Genomic DNA, 16629 nt, shown 5'->3' with positions numbered 1-16629 from the left:
TCTTCACAAATGTATTTTCCAGCTGAGTTAATAGCATTTGTGACATTTCTCACACGTCAAATACAAACAAAATAATTTTTTCCCTAAATTTTTTTTAACAAGGGTTGATTTTCCAGGCAATACATTCTCAAGAAGATCACAGCATCACAAGTCGTGGTGTGTTTGGATGCCCTGCAGGCTCACTTCTTCCAGGAGATAAAAGCAGCACACACTGATTTTTACCCTGAAACTCAAATGCCACATTTCCTGTTTTTACACTCTGAGCAAAACTGTTTTCTGTTAACAAGTGGGAGGGAAGCAAAGCACTTTAGGGGAAAAAAAGTTTTAAGATTGGAAGACAATCACAGAATGGTTTGGGTTGGAAAGGGCTTTAAAGACCATCCAGTTCCACCCCCTTCACTATCCCAGGTTGTTCTAAGATCTTTCCAACCTGGCCTTGGACACTTTCAGGGATGGGGCAGCCACAACTATCCCAGGCAATCTGTTCCTGACTTATAAATACAGAAACACTTCCAAACAGGGTGTCTAACTGGGTAATCTCACTCTGTGAAAGAGAAAGGAAGGGCAGAAACAGTAAGAGATAAAATTTAAATACTTTTAAAACTTTATCTTAGACAAACAAAACCATTCCAAACAAAATCTTCCCCTGCTTCTCCTGCTTGTCCCCACACAAACTTTACCAAGGGAGGGTCTGGAGACTCAGACCATGATTTTTTCCCTAATTTTTTCTAACAGGAAGGAGACAGATTTTCTTAGGCTTCTGGGGTGGGTCTCACAGGCAGAGGCTTTGCTTTATCAGTAATTAAATCACTGATATCAGCAGTGAGGATGAAACTCCCTTTACTGGTAAAGAACTACAGGGTTCCTCACCTGAATATTATTTCCCTCATGTTAGACAACCCTGTAACTAATTCCACTATTGTTCTTTACCCTCTCATGCACACAGTGCATTATGTTGATGTAGGTTATGGATTTACCAACACCAGGGGTTTGACTTCACACTACATCTGCATAAAAAGATGCTGGAAATAAGGAATCTTTGTTTAAGAATGCCAATTCTGTGCCTACCCTGCACTTTATGTCCAGTAAATTTTAAAAGATCATTTTTAAAAGAGATTTTGGCCATAATATTTGTTTCCATACTCAGATTGTTACTACAGCAGCTAAGCAAAGCCTCCTTACTGCTATCTTGAAAAAAACACCACTATTAAAATGTTCTTTTTTTTTTTCCCCCCAGAAAACTCAGTACAAGGAAGGTTTATTTCACAGGAAGAATGTGCATTTTAAGAACAATTATAAAAGTAACAAGAGTGCTCCTATTTTCTCAACGTTACCTTACACTGTGATAAAAAACCCAAGTTACCCCTAAGAAAGGCAGAAGGAAAGTGACAGCTGTAAAGCAAGTTCTACAGGGATGTCCTCCCACAGTGTTTGGGAGGCAAATATGAAGATTCAGGAAGTATTTAAATGTCATTAAAATACTAACTTAGGATATGAAATACATTGAGGTAGATTATCTAAGACTAACCTTTAAAAAGGCTTTCTTTTCCAGGGCATTCATTATGAAGGGAGGAATTGCTGCAAATAAGATAAAAAAGGCATTAACCTCAGAGAGAAAGGCACTTTGTTTTCATTTTCTGTTTAGCTGAACTAATACTGTAACACAATTTTCACAGCCTTTTGTCATTCACTGAGTTTTCATTTCACATTGCCAGCTGGATTGGTATTTACAGATCTGAATTCTCCCAATGAGCAAACTTGCAATTTCACATGTAAACCTGAGCTCAGTAATTTGGCCCTGGCAGAGCACCTAAACCAATTCCAAGCAAGTGGAATTTGCTCCCATTCCTTTGCTATCTGTATCTTTTCTGCACAAGCATCCCAGGAGCTTTTCTGCTGCACTTCAGTGTAACACACTGAGGATGTTTCCACATTTCCCTGGGGAAGTTCTCAACAGAAAAGCAAACACTGCCTGGGGAACTGTAAGGTAACTTGGCCCCTGAGGAAAATCACTTGGCTAGAACTGAAATCTCCTTCTCCCAGCAGGAACTGATAATCAGGACTGCACAGGACTTATCTTTACCCATGCCAGGAGAAGCCATCAGAATCCTGGATATCACCACCTGGGTGATTGCCTGCTGAGCTGCTTTGGATGAATCACCCAGTCTGTTTCCATTCTCATCCGTGACAGGAATTCCAAACTTGAGTTCCCTGTTTAATAAGGGGTAAAAAATAAAGCAGTGATGGATGTGAACTTGTTTTTTCACCTTTTTTTTGTCACCTTATCTCTGTCCCTTAAAATTGTCAATTATAACAATTACATGTTGTATTTTATTTTCTAAGTTAGCCTCTCTGTAACGCTCTCTGGCACAAAAAAATTTTCAAAAGGTAGAGAAATATCAAGGAAAAATATATTGAGAAGTTACCAACTGAGTATTTGTAACAGCAATCTGCTGCTTGAGTCTGCTCACGGCATTCCAAGGAGGAAGAAAGGAGATGTGCTTTTTCTGTGTTCCACAGAAGGGAGAGGTCAGTTCACAAAGCAATTCAGAAAAGTGGAATTTTCTGGACTGCTCTGCAAGTGGAGTCTGTCCTATCTGACAGACAGCTCATGGAACACAGGAAGATTATTTTCACTGAGTTGAAACAGAAGGCTCTGTGAAAATTCCCCCCTGGCATTCTAGTCTGAGTTGTCATTTCAACCACGAAGAATATACTTGAAAGTATAAAAGGAGGCACAAGCCAAGTCACATTTCTGTAACTGTATTATTCTCTATCAGATCTTTTGCTCAAGTGCAGGGTTAGGTGTTATATTGGGACAAGCAGAAGGAACAGCAGATTTCCTGAGGGCTGCCTTTATTCTTCTCTTCAGATTTTATAGAAAATACTACCATAGATCAACTTCCATCATCAATACAAACTCTAAACCCTTTTCCACCCATAAGCTTGTAATTATAGTAGACAGAATGCTTTTAATATGCTGTTCCCTACTACTGCTCTTATTCCTAGTCAAATCACAACACAAAAAAAAAGTTTGTTTCTGACAAACTGCATGTTTTTGTCACCTCGATGATTAAACAGAACTGCAGAGCCTGACTTCTATGACTAAGTTCTGCAGGTGGGATTTGAAGCACCATTTTTGAAATGACTGTGTTTTTCCAAAGTGTAGCTGGTATTCAAGGGGTCCATGTGATCAAAGTTTTGAAGCAACCAGTAATTGATTGGAGATCCAAGACTGAAGAACTCTTTGGATATTTATCTGAAGAGAATGAACACGTTCTGTTTTATACCTGTTACAAACAACCAGTCAAAACCTCATGCATGAGGTTTCTGCAAGGTTCTGAAACAAGCTACAGATATAAAATGCGCTTTATTTAGTAACTTGCTGATCTACAAACAGAGTAACATCTTTTCTTCTAGCATGAGTGATCATTGTTCTTTTTCCTACCTTTGTCTCATTAGTGGAATATTGATGCAGTTGGCAGAAGCAACAGCAGCAAAAGGAACAAACCTCCCTATAAGAGGTGAGACACGCTGTAAAACACACAGGGAGGGGAGAAAAAGGAAAATAAAAATGTATATAATCATTGCCTTCATTGAAATGCTTTACCTGCTAATGACAGACCAGACTTATTTCCTTTATACTGAAATTCAGTGAAAACTCACTGGTGGGGCAGAGGTAGAACAAGATTCAAACAAGAAATAAGTCATAAATGCTTCTTTCCAAAGTGAGTAGTGGCAGGAGAGTGACAAAACCATTCTGAATTTAGCAGCATCACAGGGAAGTGTAATTACAACTCCAATTTAATTTCAAGTGCTATTAGATGCCTTGAGATGTGAAAAAGAAACTGGAAAAAATGGCACTTTATTAGGTAGAGTCTGCATGAACCAAGCATGGGCTGTTTGACAGATATGTATAAACCCATCTCCATGGGGAAAAAACAAGGTTGGGATCTAAAGAAAGGATTACAACATTCATTACAACTCCACAGTGGGAGCTGTGCATGACAGAGATACACCAGAGGAGAAATGAGCTGTGAGCTTCTCACAGGACATCACAATTTAGTAAGAATGGAAAAAAATACCAGCAATACCTTTGCTAGTGAATTAAGTCCTAAGGCTGTTGCAACAGCACCCGTGGTGGCAGAAACATAGGCTGTTCCCAGCTGGCTAAAACAGAAATGAAAATGTTTGCACATGCACAGAGACATTGATGTCGCTTTGAAAAATAATTACACTTTACACATGTCGTTATACACCCCCAGAAGTTAAGTAGGCTTTTTTGTGCCACTGCAGTAAGGTGGGGATGGAAGATCCAAAATGGGACACTGAATTAAACACTTTTATTTCACTAGCAGTAAAAATCATATTCAAGCCACATTGTAATACTGAATCAGGTTCTGCTGGTTGTGCATTGCTGCCTGTTCAGCATTTTCTCATGTGTCTGAATGAACACCTTGAAGGATTAGTTCTTATTTAATTTCCTAATTGCTTAACCTAGTAAAATCAGCTTGGATTTCCAAGGCCACGTCTATAATAGTAATTAAAATCAAACATACCAAACCCCCCCCCACAGACCAGCTATGCTGCAAACACCCAAATCCAACCCAACCTGCCCCAAACCACACTTTACATACTTCCCAGCTAGGAGGTGTCTCTATATGCTTGAATCCATAGCTTGCTCCCAGACATGTTTAAGCAAATCAGCCCTAAAACCAGAAAGTCAAGTACTGCAATTCCAGTTTTCTATTCATAGAATCATAGAATGGTTTGGGTTGGGAGGAACCTTAGAGTTCATCTCATTCCACCCCCTGCCATGGGCAGGGACACCTTCCACTATCCCAGGGTGTTCCAAGCCCTGTCCAACCTGGCCTTGGACACTTCCAGGGATCCAGGGGCAGCCACAGCTTCTCTGGGCACCCTGTGCCAGGGCTTCACCACCCTCACAGGATGAATTTCTATATTTCTCCTCTCCTCAGTTTGTGATTTCTTGCTTTCAACATCTATTTAGTCTCTTTTTTAGCCATCAAGTACAAACAAGCACAGACCAGCTGAAGGAATCTCTTTTTGTAAATGAACCCTCAGTGTGGTGTGTGCTGGCACTGAGAAGGTGGCACAATGACACAACTAAAGTGCCCCACAAAATACCAGCTTAGGAGTATCCTGGTAGGATACCAAACCAATGAGGAAAACTTGCAAATGGTTGACTGAGCTCTGAAACACAGACTCCTGTTAAATCCTGCACTGTTAAGTGCTCATGATCAAGGTGCTCAGGCTTGTCTTTAATGGCAGAAATGGAGTTCTCAGCTCTGTCATTCTCAGACTTCTCATCTGTGCATATCAAACTAAGAATTAGTACAGATGAAAAACTTATTCCTGTCTCATACCAAACTTTAATACCCAACCATGTTCAAGTATATCAGAGAGCAACTCTTAAACTCATCAGAATTACGAGGTTCAGTGCCTGACCTGACAGTGATTGGGGCATCCCCGCTCCTGTTCGTGTAATTTACTACAGCATTGAAGGACTGGTTGACCCACTGCCAGAAAAGCACTGCTGGTGTCGTTCTTGAAAAGAGAAACAATTGTAATTGTTATTATTAAACTCACAGTTGAACCAACAGCACAAAAAAATGATGACAAATCAAGAAAAGCCACAGAAAGCAGTAACCATGCAGAGGTTCTTGCTTAGTTGAATGAAACAATACAGTCAGTGAGATACTGACTTGACAATAAGAGCTCTTCTAGAAGAATTTAAAAATCACCTAGTTTTGAATCTGAATAATAATGCAAAGAAAAGGCAGAGAGCTCCTCTAGGTGTTATAGATAATAACAGAAGGAGCAGTTAACAGGAGGCAGTGCTTGGGAGTGGGCAGCTGTGCTGAGGGTTTGATTCATATTCTTGAGTGCAATTTAAAGCACACCCACGTTTATATGCACATGTTTATACGTCCATGTTTATATGCACAACCCAAAACTGGGGTGTGTGTCAGGAGTTTGTGAAACCTCAGCATCCAAATGGCTGCTGCTGTTTCCTCTGAGCTCCCACCAGTTCCTGCAAGCTGTGTCAAAAAGTGTTTCTAACACTGAGCTGCTGAAAGAGCACACTGGCTCTGCTTCAGTGGGCTTCACTGTCCTGGAGATTCCAGAACTACTGAGGAAATGCAGGGATTGCAGGGGAGTTGGAGAAACTCCACAACCGATGGATTGAAGCATTCCAAAGACTCACAGGGCCGACAAACATCCTGCATGCCTGTAAGGTTAGCAGTTCCCAGGGATCTCCTCTTTGTCCTCCACAGATGGGATTCTGGAACATTTCCCAGTTTGAGGGAAAGTGGGATGGTGAGGGAGAGGGGCTAAGGGCTTATCTCAAAACTACTTTTAGAGGGAACCATTAACCAGTGTAAGGGAATGCGGAGAAAGAAAAAGCAGCAAATTTCACATTTATAAGTATTCGTAATAAATCTTTTGACAATAACATTGATTTTCACTTCTCTAATTAGCAGGCAAATGTTTTATGTGCTATATTGCCACTACTCACCTGTAAAAGGTCATCATACAGCCTGTGATAGTCATGTTCATGGGGACCTGGGCAGACATGCGGCCAATCACGAACATCTTCTCCCCAGTGTCTGGGTGAAAGGCTGAATCATAGATGTATTTTGCTCTCCACAACTCATCTTCTGTCAAGCCAGGTGCCACAATACCTTGTCTTGGGACAGGTTAAGAAAGAGGACAACAGCAAAAACCACAAATGTTATAAAATGCTGCAAATTCCTGGGAGAAATGCGGCATCAGAGGATTTGGGGATGTTCACTGTAAGTTAATCGAGACTCTCAGATAATCTGGAGGGATTCTTCAGCTTTTAAATGGATTGGTGAGACAAAAAGAATTGGAACTCCCAGCAGTGGTTATGTTGGCCGAGTCTGTTTACTCAAACCTGCACTAGGTTTTAGAGCTAAAATGTAGAGCCAAAAATCGTTAGTGTGAAACTTTGACAATTCACTTTGAGAGAATTTAAGAAACCAATTGCTCCAAATGCCACACCTAAGAGGAAGTTTTAAGCTTTGTTGTTATACTATTTTCAGAATTAGACACTTCTGCATTTCAGGACACTTAACAGGGGCATAACTTCCCCATCCATTAGTAAATTTGATTTTAAAAAAAAAAGGGTTTCAAGCTCTGAAGAATAAGAAGTGGTGCAATGAATACAATGATTTAAATATTTCCTTTTAAATACATCACCATGTACTAATCATTGACATGGACTTTTTTGGGGTCAGCAGTAGAAGTAGGCAATATCATACCTGTAATCATGCACAATTTTTCTTGCATTTTCCAGTTTGGCATCAGATAACAAAATATTCCTGGGGTCTGTTACAGTGAAGAAGTGAGTGGCTCGTCCAACAAAAGTGCTTTGATCCCATCGGGGCTCCTTGATATTAATATTTAATGGTATATCTGCTGACATCTTCAAAAGCTCTGCCAAGAAAACATCAACATTTGCAATTCAGAATTCCACTCATTACCTAAAGTATCTATAACCTGCAAGATGAAAAGTGGCCACACTTAGAGTAAAAAACCCAGAGAACAAACACCAAAGAATTTGCAGAACTGAGGTTTAAAGGGGCACGTCTACAGAAATGCTTCTGTGTCTCATGCCCCCAAACATTTATACAGTATTTATTACATTTGTACAAATACCTGAGGATGAGGCAGATGCAAAGGAAGCACATAAACTTGTTAATAAACAAACATGCTAAACAACAATATACTGATCAGAAAGTGCTTTATTTCAGTGATGAATTACTGTTTGTTGAAAATAATGCATTGAAGGGAAGGAGAAATCAACTATTTCAAGAGATGCCTGAAGTGCTATAAAGTGCACTGACAGATGAAATATTTAATAAAATCCAATTAACTCTTCTGGCATAGCAAAACAAACCAAAAATTAGGAACACGAACCCACCAATTTGTTTTAATAAATGTTGTTTCTCTAAATCCTTGTTTTAACAAAACAGAGATTATGTAATGCAACAATCTGCCACATTATGAACACATGACCAGATCTAATGATACTTCAAAGATGGTTAAAGAACTACAGTGAAGGACACTGAACTAACAGAGTTGTGCATTCAGCATAAAGCCCAGGAAAGTAAAAATTACTTCAGGATGATTAAGTTTACTTCAACATCTAATGAAAGAAGAACAGTCCCTCCATAGCACAAGCTATATGAATTTTAACTTCCTTAAGAGAAATTTCTGCAACATATTCAACAACCAGTGAAAAAAAATCCTCCTCCAAATAATGCTTGTTCGAATGGCAGCAGGAAATTGGATCTATATGAATACATTTTAATATATTTATCTATTTATAAATAAAGATCCAATTTTAGATGATCTTTAAGGTCCCTTCCAAGCCAAACCATTCTGTGATTCTAAGATAGCAGAAGGCTAATAAATCTGGTACAGTAGGAGAAACTAGCCTTTTCCCCCTTCTTCCACTCACATTTTCCTCACTGTTAAGTTCATTATTGTACAGCACTATTTATTAGTAGGATTATTTTCATGTGTACATCTCTCAACCAGGCAGGCTGCAGGATGAATACAGATCATGGAAATGAAAAAAGACTCAAGACAGATTTGGAGAACAGATTTCTCATGCACAGCATCTCAACAGGAGATGCTCCTTAGATTTCATTTCCTTTTCTTAGTACTTTACCATTGAAAACACCCTCCTGTGAACAGTGCTGTGTTGTGAATTAATAGTCCATCTTCTGGTCTAAAATGGGAACTGCTGGTTTTGCAAAGCCCTATGAAGGCAAGTGCACTCATTTATTCAAACCCTCTTTTCCACCAAAATAAATATACAAATCAGGACATTAGGACTGGTAACTTGTTCTGTGACTGCTTCCCTTACTTGTAGGAAAGCTCAAGTGTAAATGTTTTTATAATTAAATTATCCGTTTCATCAAGAAAGATTAAAGCTACTTACTAGGATAGCTTATGATAATCTGGTTAAAGCTGTCTAATGAATGTTGAATGAAGCAGCGCATCCATAGAAGCTTTTTTCTTTCTTTTCATTCTGGTCAGTTCTTTCTTTTCACTCTGATTAGCATACACACTACTCGGTTGTGTCTGAATTCCCTTTATTTACTTCTGATACCTCTGTCCACAAACACAAGTCCCTCAGTGATAAGAAATCTAAACACTAAGGATCTCCCTTCACTGCATATGGTTCATGGCTCAATTCAGGATTGTTTCAGTCTGAAACAATCAGAAAAAGTGGATGTACAGTACACAGAAGATTAAACACATTCACATCCTGTCTTTTTCCCCTCCCCACTTCATCTACTCTGTATCTGCTCTGATGTTCCTTGACCCAGGTGTGCTGATGGAATTCACTGCCTTGGCAGGAAACTAATGCAGCAGAAAGATTGTACTGGGGGTAAATAAACCCCTGCACCTGCACAGGCTGGGGTGACCTGCTGGAGAGCAGCTCTGGGAACCCTGCTGGACAACGAGCTGTCCATGACCAGCAGCGTGTCCTGGGGACCAAGAATGCCAATGGGGTGCATTGGGACGAGCATTTCCAGCAGGTCACTGAGTGATCCTGCCCCTGTGCCCAGCCTGGGGGCACATCTGGGGTGCCGTGCCCAGCTCTGGCTCCTCAGCCCAGCAGGGCCAGGGAGCTCCTGGAGCGGGGCCGGCGGAGGCTGCGCAGCTGAGGAAGGGCCTGGAGCAGCTCCGTGCCCAGCACAGGCTGAGGGAGCCGGGGCTGCTCAGCCTCGAGAGGAGCCCCAGCTGAGAGGGGCCCTCAGCCCTGGCTGTCCCTGGCTGCAGGGAGGGCTCAGGGCAGGGCCCGGGCTCTGCTCCGGGGCCCGGCAGCGGCCCCAGAGCCACGGGCAGGGCCTGAGCGCAGCAATTCCCCCGCACAGGAGGCAGAACTGCTGCCCTTGCTGTGACTGGGCTCTGGAACAGATTTCCCAGAGTGTTTCCATGCCTTTCTCCCTGCTCTTACCCATGCTAGCCAGGCAGCTACCACAGACAGGTCAGCACAGGCTTTGGTCTCTCTTTCTCCTTGTAAATCTACGAAACAGGGTTATTGCTGCTGCAGCAGCAAAAAGCAACCTAGCAGGAAAATGGAAAACATCCATTAATTCATGTGCTACAACTAAAACTCAGGCTTGAAATCACTCTGTTTAGGAAGATAGAACAGAGAACGTGGACTTTACTACTACTAATCTTAATAAAGGACATACAGCCTTCAATCCTGCCTAGGATGGGGGTGGGACAGCTGCCCACCCTGCAAAAGGCTAAATCTCCTGTAAAAAGGGGTTTACCTTTTAGGCCGCAGCTATTTAAGTACACAAACCCATTTTCTTTTTTCCATGATGTGGCTGACTTGCACTTTTAGCAGGTAAGTAGGAACAATGCTGCTCTAAAGAGCTTAAACCAGACAGACCACCAATGCCCACAGATAAAGGGCAGATGTCACACATACAAGGGAGCATAAAAAAGTTCAGAATAATATGATTTGGAGACACATAAAACTTGCAGTGAAGTAAAAAAGGTGGCTGAGTTTGCCAGTCACGGGACTCTGAATCACAGACCAGTTACAACAGTGCCTAAGAGAACCAGGCAATTTCTGTCTTGAAAACTCAAAAAGTTTTCCAGCAAAATATTTTTACAACAAAGGCCCCACTTCTTGTTTTAAAGAAACTGTATGATGCTACTCATGACTAATCAGACCCCATTAGTAAATGCTGAAAAGGGAAATAAATCCCATAAAGCAAAACCATAAGCTCATAAAACACTGATATACTTCAAAGGGATCCTCCTACAAAACAAAATGTCCAACTATAAAGTGGTGACTGCACAAAAATAGTTTCATCAATGTATTGTCTAACAGCCATAGAGTCATCACCATAAAGTCTATGGCTTTTTTTAAATTTAATTTTTTATTTTAACAGTGAGACCGCAAAACTGCAAGAAATAGGTGCAACACCCTCAATTTAAGTTGCTGCAACACTATTTTTACCTGTCACCTTAATTTTCAGATATCATTTCAGAGGGGCGCTGCTGTTTGCACAATCCATTCAAATACTCATAATAAAAGCACTGTAATAAAACTACTAAAGATTTAATTATTATTTTAACTACAATGCTTTGTCAAGGGTGGAACTCCACTACCTTCAGTGATATAATTTTCCACCTGTACTAAGTGTGCCCAAGATTTAAGTTCTCATTATCCGTAATTGAATTGAGTACAGAAAAAATAAAGGACATTAGGGTTAAATCAAATTTAAGTAAATCCATCTGAACCTTGAGATTAGTAGAAAGTTTGCAAGGAAGCTAGAAAGCAAAAGCACAATAAAGATAAAGACAAAGATAAAACTGTTTGCTTTGTTACAGTCAACTAATGAAGGCAAACTACCTAACCTTTAATTATTTAAAGTGCCTATATATAAACACCTGAATTTATTGTTTCCACCCGCTGCTGTCCGGTAAGTACCAACTTATCCTGAAATAGGATAAAACTTTCAATCAACAGCACCTTGAATTTTAAGGTGGAAGCAGCAAAATTGCCCAAGCAATTGCTCTTCTCCACGAACGAAGCCATTAACAGAGGATTTGGGAAACAAAATGAATTTTACAAACACATCAGTTTTTGGAATAATCCATATAGAAATGTCAGTTTGAGGTTATGTTCACACAGGAGGATCAGTAGTACTGGAAAGGATAAAAAATGACATTGTAACGCAGTCAAATAATTAACAACTCTCACGGAAAACATGCAGTAAGGGAGAAAATGATCCGTATTTTCACTACGTCACGTAACAGATCAATTAGAAAGGTATTTAATAGAACCACTTGTACCTGGAAACCCTGCAGCTGTTTTCCCCAGCAAATTAAATCAGCAATAAAGGACGGACTATGCTCTCTGGCACATTCATATCACTAAACCTTTCAGTTTCCAAACTAGAGCAGCTGTATCCAAACTGCCCATGGAGAAGAGTAGCTGAATCCTGCCTCGTGCTGCTGGATTGTCTGGCTGAGCATCAGCTGTCCCGGGCAAACCTGGGCCCTGCCGTGCTCCAGTGACTGAACAATAATGGGGGGTGGCATTCCCGTGACCAGGGACATTTTTTGGCACTGTTTGTCTCCCCAGCACTGATAGAGGTTTGATTATCCATGTGTGGCTCCTCCTATGGACCAAGTTTTCAGTCATAACTGATGGCGAGTTCATAAAGTTTTTCCTCAACACGACTGTATTTTCCTCCAGTGAGGAAAAGCTGAGAGAATTGGGATTGTTCAGCCTGGAGAAGGGAAACTTTGGGGTGACCTCACTGTGGCCTTCCAGTATCTGAAGGGAGCTCACAGGAAAAATGGAGAGAGATTGTTTACAAGGACCTGGAGTGACAGGACAAGGGGGAATGGCTTCAAACTGAAACAGAGTAGGGTTACACTGGATGTCAGGAAAAAATCCTTCCCTATGAAGGTGGTGAGGCCCAGCACAGGTTGCCCAGAGAAGCTGTGGCTGCCCCATCCCTGAAGGGTCCAAAGCCAGGTTGGACGGGGCTTGGAGTACCCTTGTTTAGTGGAAGGTGTCCCTGCCCATGGCAAATTTCTTGCCCTCTCTGATCAGATGGAATCATCTGCCAGTTCATGCTCTAAAGTTTAATATTAATATTAACTGGAGGGAATAAAAAGCTTAAGAATAAGTGAGAGTGGCCTCTCTTAACATAATAATTACATACAAAACCTGCACAAAGTCTGATCAACAGTTTTAGTACAAAGGCTACGCTTAGATTTTCCACAGAACCAGCAATAGCAGAAGACTTTAAACCTTGTTTAAAGGTTAACAACAGCAGTTGCAGCAATTATACAAAATGCAGATTCAGGAGTTATCAGGAGTTCAACTCTCTGCTGTTCCTTTACAAAGTTCATCTTTTAAACATCACATTGAAGGTCATGCAACCACTTTTCAAACCAAAGCAACAGCTAGAAGAGTAGCAATGACTATTTAATTTATTTCAGACAGTAACAAACCACTCAATTTTGAGCAGATATTTCATCTTTTTTTTTAAACTGTATTGCATGACTGAATTATCCAGATGGGCAAATGATCTGGGAAAATCTGGGCAATTTAAACTCATGCAGTAGTGCACAAATGATGAAATGCAGCTTTGCCACCTTCCTTGGAACCATTTCTATTTTCTTATGTTACTGACACCTTGTGTTTTAACCCAAGCCTCGAAAAACTGCACTCCACAATTAAGAATTTTCATCAGTTTCTTTACAGTATCAGCTAAAACTGGGACTAGAGTGACAGAAAAGGAAATTTCATGATGAGGTAACTGCGAACCCAGGGAGAAGTCTAAAGAGAATTCTACATCCAAAAGTAGAGCAGATATAATTGTGATAATGCTCACAGTGACATTTGACTTCTTGGTGCCCAACGCCCAAACTGCAACCTGCAACCTTCTGTTACAAAGCATGGGATTTGCTCGGTAATTCAGCTTAAAATAGAATTCCAACCAGCCTGCACAAATGCTGAAAGGCATAACTTTTGTGGTGTCCTTTACCAGGACTTAGACCCATAAGTTCTGGTGATGTAAAGGTGCTCAGGACGGATAATGATTCACAAAATCTTCTAGAGGCAACTAAGAATTCTTTTTTTAAAAAACAACAGTGAGGCTTCTCCCCGAAAACCCACTAAAAATAGAAGGTAACAGCAGAACCTCTTTCTTCACAGAATCCTTTAGGATTCTTTAGAATAGGAATAGTTCAAAAGGTAGAGCCAGGTGCTGCTGATGTTTCATGTGCAGACTCACTGGGAGAGACAAAAGTAAGATTTGACACACTTAGGCCCCTGCATCTCCATTCTTTAAAGCAGTCCCTTAACAACCTGATGTCCAGGATGTCCAGTCCCTTAACTGTCCTGATGGCAGTGCCTTGTTCTGGGAAATGAGATGCAGCCTGGAAAATCTTGAGGTTGAGAAAAGTACCTGCTGCGATAAAACGGGGAGAACAACTTCTCTTCTTCCTTCTCTTTATAAACCAAAGTGCCCATGGCTGCTTGTTTTTGCAGAGCTGAGTTCTTCTGAAACATTTCCCATGCCACTTTCATAGAGAAATACTCAGGGGTCCTGCTAGGCCTCTTTATTCCTCAAGGAACACATTGTTCCTTTTTGGGGGCTCCTTTGTCTGAACAAACTCAAGATTTTTCTTTTCCAATGCCCAATTTTCCACAATGCCCACCCAAAGAGCTGCTATGCTGGCTTAGGAGAAAAGACAGGAAATAAACCACACTCTGATTAGGAAAAAATGACCTGTTCTACTTTAAAACTGCAACACATTGGCAAAGCAACAGCAGAAAGGCAAATCCATGTTTTAATTGCTCTGGCAAAGAAAAGAACACAAGGCCTTCTCCAGGGATGTCAGTCATGGCAGTTAATTAGTTCAAATGGGAAGAACTAATAGACTTTTAGGGGAAAAAAGCACTTTTGTGTGGTGGCAAAAGAGCACATGTGAGACTTACCAGGGTCTGTAAGCAATGGTATTCCTCTATTTGCACTGCATTTGCTGCCACAGTTTGAAATAAGCAGCACAGCTGATGACTGGGAGTCTGATGCAATGTACTTACACCAAATGTTAAAGCCACTTGCCAAGTTTTTCTTTCCCAAAGCAAACTGGTGTTCTACCAGTAAAACGCCTACTTAAATCACCAGGAGGGAAAAAAAATCTTTGTCTGCACTATGATTTTTCCAACTGCAATCCTAAAAGGAATGCTGGAGAAGGCAAATCATGGCAACACTACAAGATACTTTGTTTTTCCTTTTTTTTTTTTTTTTTTTTTTTTTTGCTTATAAATGTACATCCCACTTGTAGCCTAGCAACAAAAGCAGCAGCCTGGGTGAGATGAGCCTGCTGCTGGGGCTCTCTCCTCAAAACAGGAGCCATCTTTGGCGTGTAACTTGACCAGAGATTTCATCATTCTGCATTAAAGCCAGCTCCAGATGTTAGAGGTCCCTGCAGCCAGCTCAGCTGTGTCAGCTTTGCTTTGCCACTTCCTCTCCCATTGCACGAGACACGTCCAGAGACGCTGCACGTGTTTGCCTCATCTCCACAGTAAGGAAAATAAACCTCCTTTGCTAACCAAGGTTAGTGCAACCTCTTATTTCAGTCCTGGTTGCTGCTAGCTTGTTTCTGCTCCTTGTGTTTTAACCCCCACCAATAAACTGCAGGAGGTTTGTCTCTACTCCAGGTATATTCAGAGCCTTCTTCTGTAGTTTTTCACTATTTCATGTATCTTTTTCCATACAGTGATATTTTAATTGCACATTGGTACAAAGCTAATCTTCACCCCACCCACCATTATAAAACAATAAATTATTTATAATCCAATAAATTAAAAAAAAATTATTAATACTCATAATTAAAATTCTGTCTCTGGCTACTAGGTGTCTGACCTTGGAGTTATTTGGCGTGTTCCTTCCCTGGAAAGGATGATCCTGCAGCAGGGAGGCTTGTCTCTTGCAGGCCTGGAATCTGCGCCGCTGTCACGCAATGCCTGTGACACAAAGCCCCGCTCAGGGGACAGTGAGTGGTCAGGGGCAGCTTTTGGGAGCGGCTGGGGAAGCAGGGACATGTGCAGGGAGGAGAGGGCTGTGGCAGCCCCCCAGTGCCGGCTGCCTGCACTGCCAGTGTCCAGCCCTGCTTCCACGGGGACAGGGGGGACACATGGGGCTGGGATCCCGAGGAAGGGATGGGGTGACACATGGGGCTGGGAGCCTGGGGAGGTGACAGGGGGTGACACACAGAGCTAGGCCCCTATGGAGGGGATGGGTTGACACATGGGGCTGGACCCCCGTGGAGGGGATAGGGTGACAAACAGCTCAGGGCCTCTGCAGGGTAACAGAGGTGACACGCGGGGCTGGTCCCCTATGGAGGGGCCGGGCGGACATTCGGGGCTGGACCCTGTGGAGGGGCCTGGGGTGACAGATGGGGCTGGGTTCCTGTGGAGGGGAAAGAGGTGGCAGACGGGGCTGGACCCCTGTGAAGGCGAGAGGGATCACAAACAGATCAAGGCCTCTGCAGGGGTAACAGAGGTGAGAGATGGGGCTGGGCTTCTGCGGAGGGGCCGAGGTGACACGGGGGGCTGGTCCCGTGTAGAGGGGATGGAGCAACACGGGCGGCTGGGTCCCTGTGAAGGGGACTGAGGTGGCAGATGGAGCTGGGTCCCTGCCTGCGTCGCCAGTACAGCACTGGGGGTGCCACCGGCGCTGGCTCCTCCGCCCGTCCGCGGCCACAGCCCATCCCCGCGGGGACTGCCCGGCCCCGGCCCCGGCCCCGGCCCCGCTACTCACCCAGCCGCCGGCCCCGCGCCGCCCTGGCCCCGTTGCCCGGAAGAGCCTCGCTCGGCGCCGCGGGCGAGGTGCCGGGGAGGCGGCGGGGCCGCCCCGCTCCGCCTCGCTCCGCCCCGGCGGGGCCGGGCCGGGCAGGGCCGGGCTGTGCGGGCAGCGCCCGGGGCCGCCCGCGCCTCCCTCCGCCCGCTTCGCCTGAAGGCCCGGCTCAGCTCGGGGTGGCTCGCATTTCTCGCCCAGTTACTGCCATTAATTACTT

At 42.8% G+C, this 16629-nt stretch overlaps 1 protein-coding gene across 2 annotated transcripts in view; it reads right to left on the bottom strand.

Annotated features, from left to right (window-relative positions):
* The window catches only part of SFXN1 (sideroflexin 1), a 22296-nt gene extending 5818 nt beyond the window's left edge, over positions 1-16478 (bottom strand). For both annotated transcript variants that reach the window (XR_004243162.1, XM_032124516.1), the window contains exons 1-9: positions 16374-16478; positions 15477-15577; positions 7308-7482; positions 6542-6712; positions 5470-5568; positions 4095-4170; positions 3449-3534; positions 2084-2211; positions 1529-1578 (exon numbers count right to left, since the gene is read on the bottom strand). Coding sequence is in view for 1 of the 2 variants with exons in the window: in XM_032124516.1 (XP_031980407.1) it covers positions 1529-1578; positions 2084-2211; positions 3449-3534; positions 4095-4170; positions 5470-5568; positions 6542-6712; positions 7308-7471 (774 nt within the window). In the remaining variant the exon portion in view is untranslated. The remainder of the gene's footprint in view (positions 1-1528; positions 1579-2083; positions 2212-3448; positions 3535-4094; positions 4171-5469; positions 5569-6541; positions 6713-7307; positions 7483-15476; positions 15578-16373) is intronic.
* Between the last annotated feature and the right edge of the window lie 151 nt (positions 16479-16629).

Source organism: Corvus moneduloides, chromosome 15, assembly GCF_009650955.1.
Source record: "Corvus moneduloides isolate bCorMon1 chromosome 15, bCorMon1.pri, whole genome shotgun sequence".
NCBI classification, from domain to species: Eukaryota; Metazoa; Chordata; class Aves; order Passeriformes; family Corvidae; genus Corvus; species Corvus moneduloides.
The sequence above is the reverse complement of the archived record's forward strand: the minus strand, read 5'-3'. Positions and strand labels throughout refer to the sequence as shown.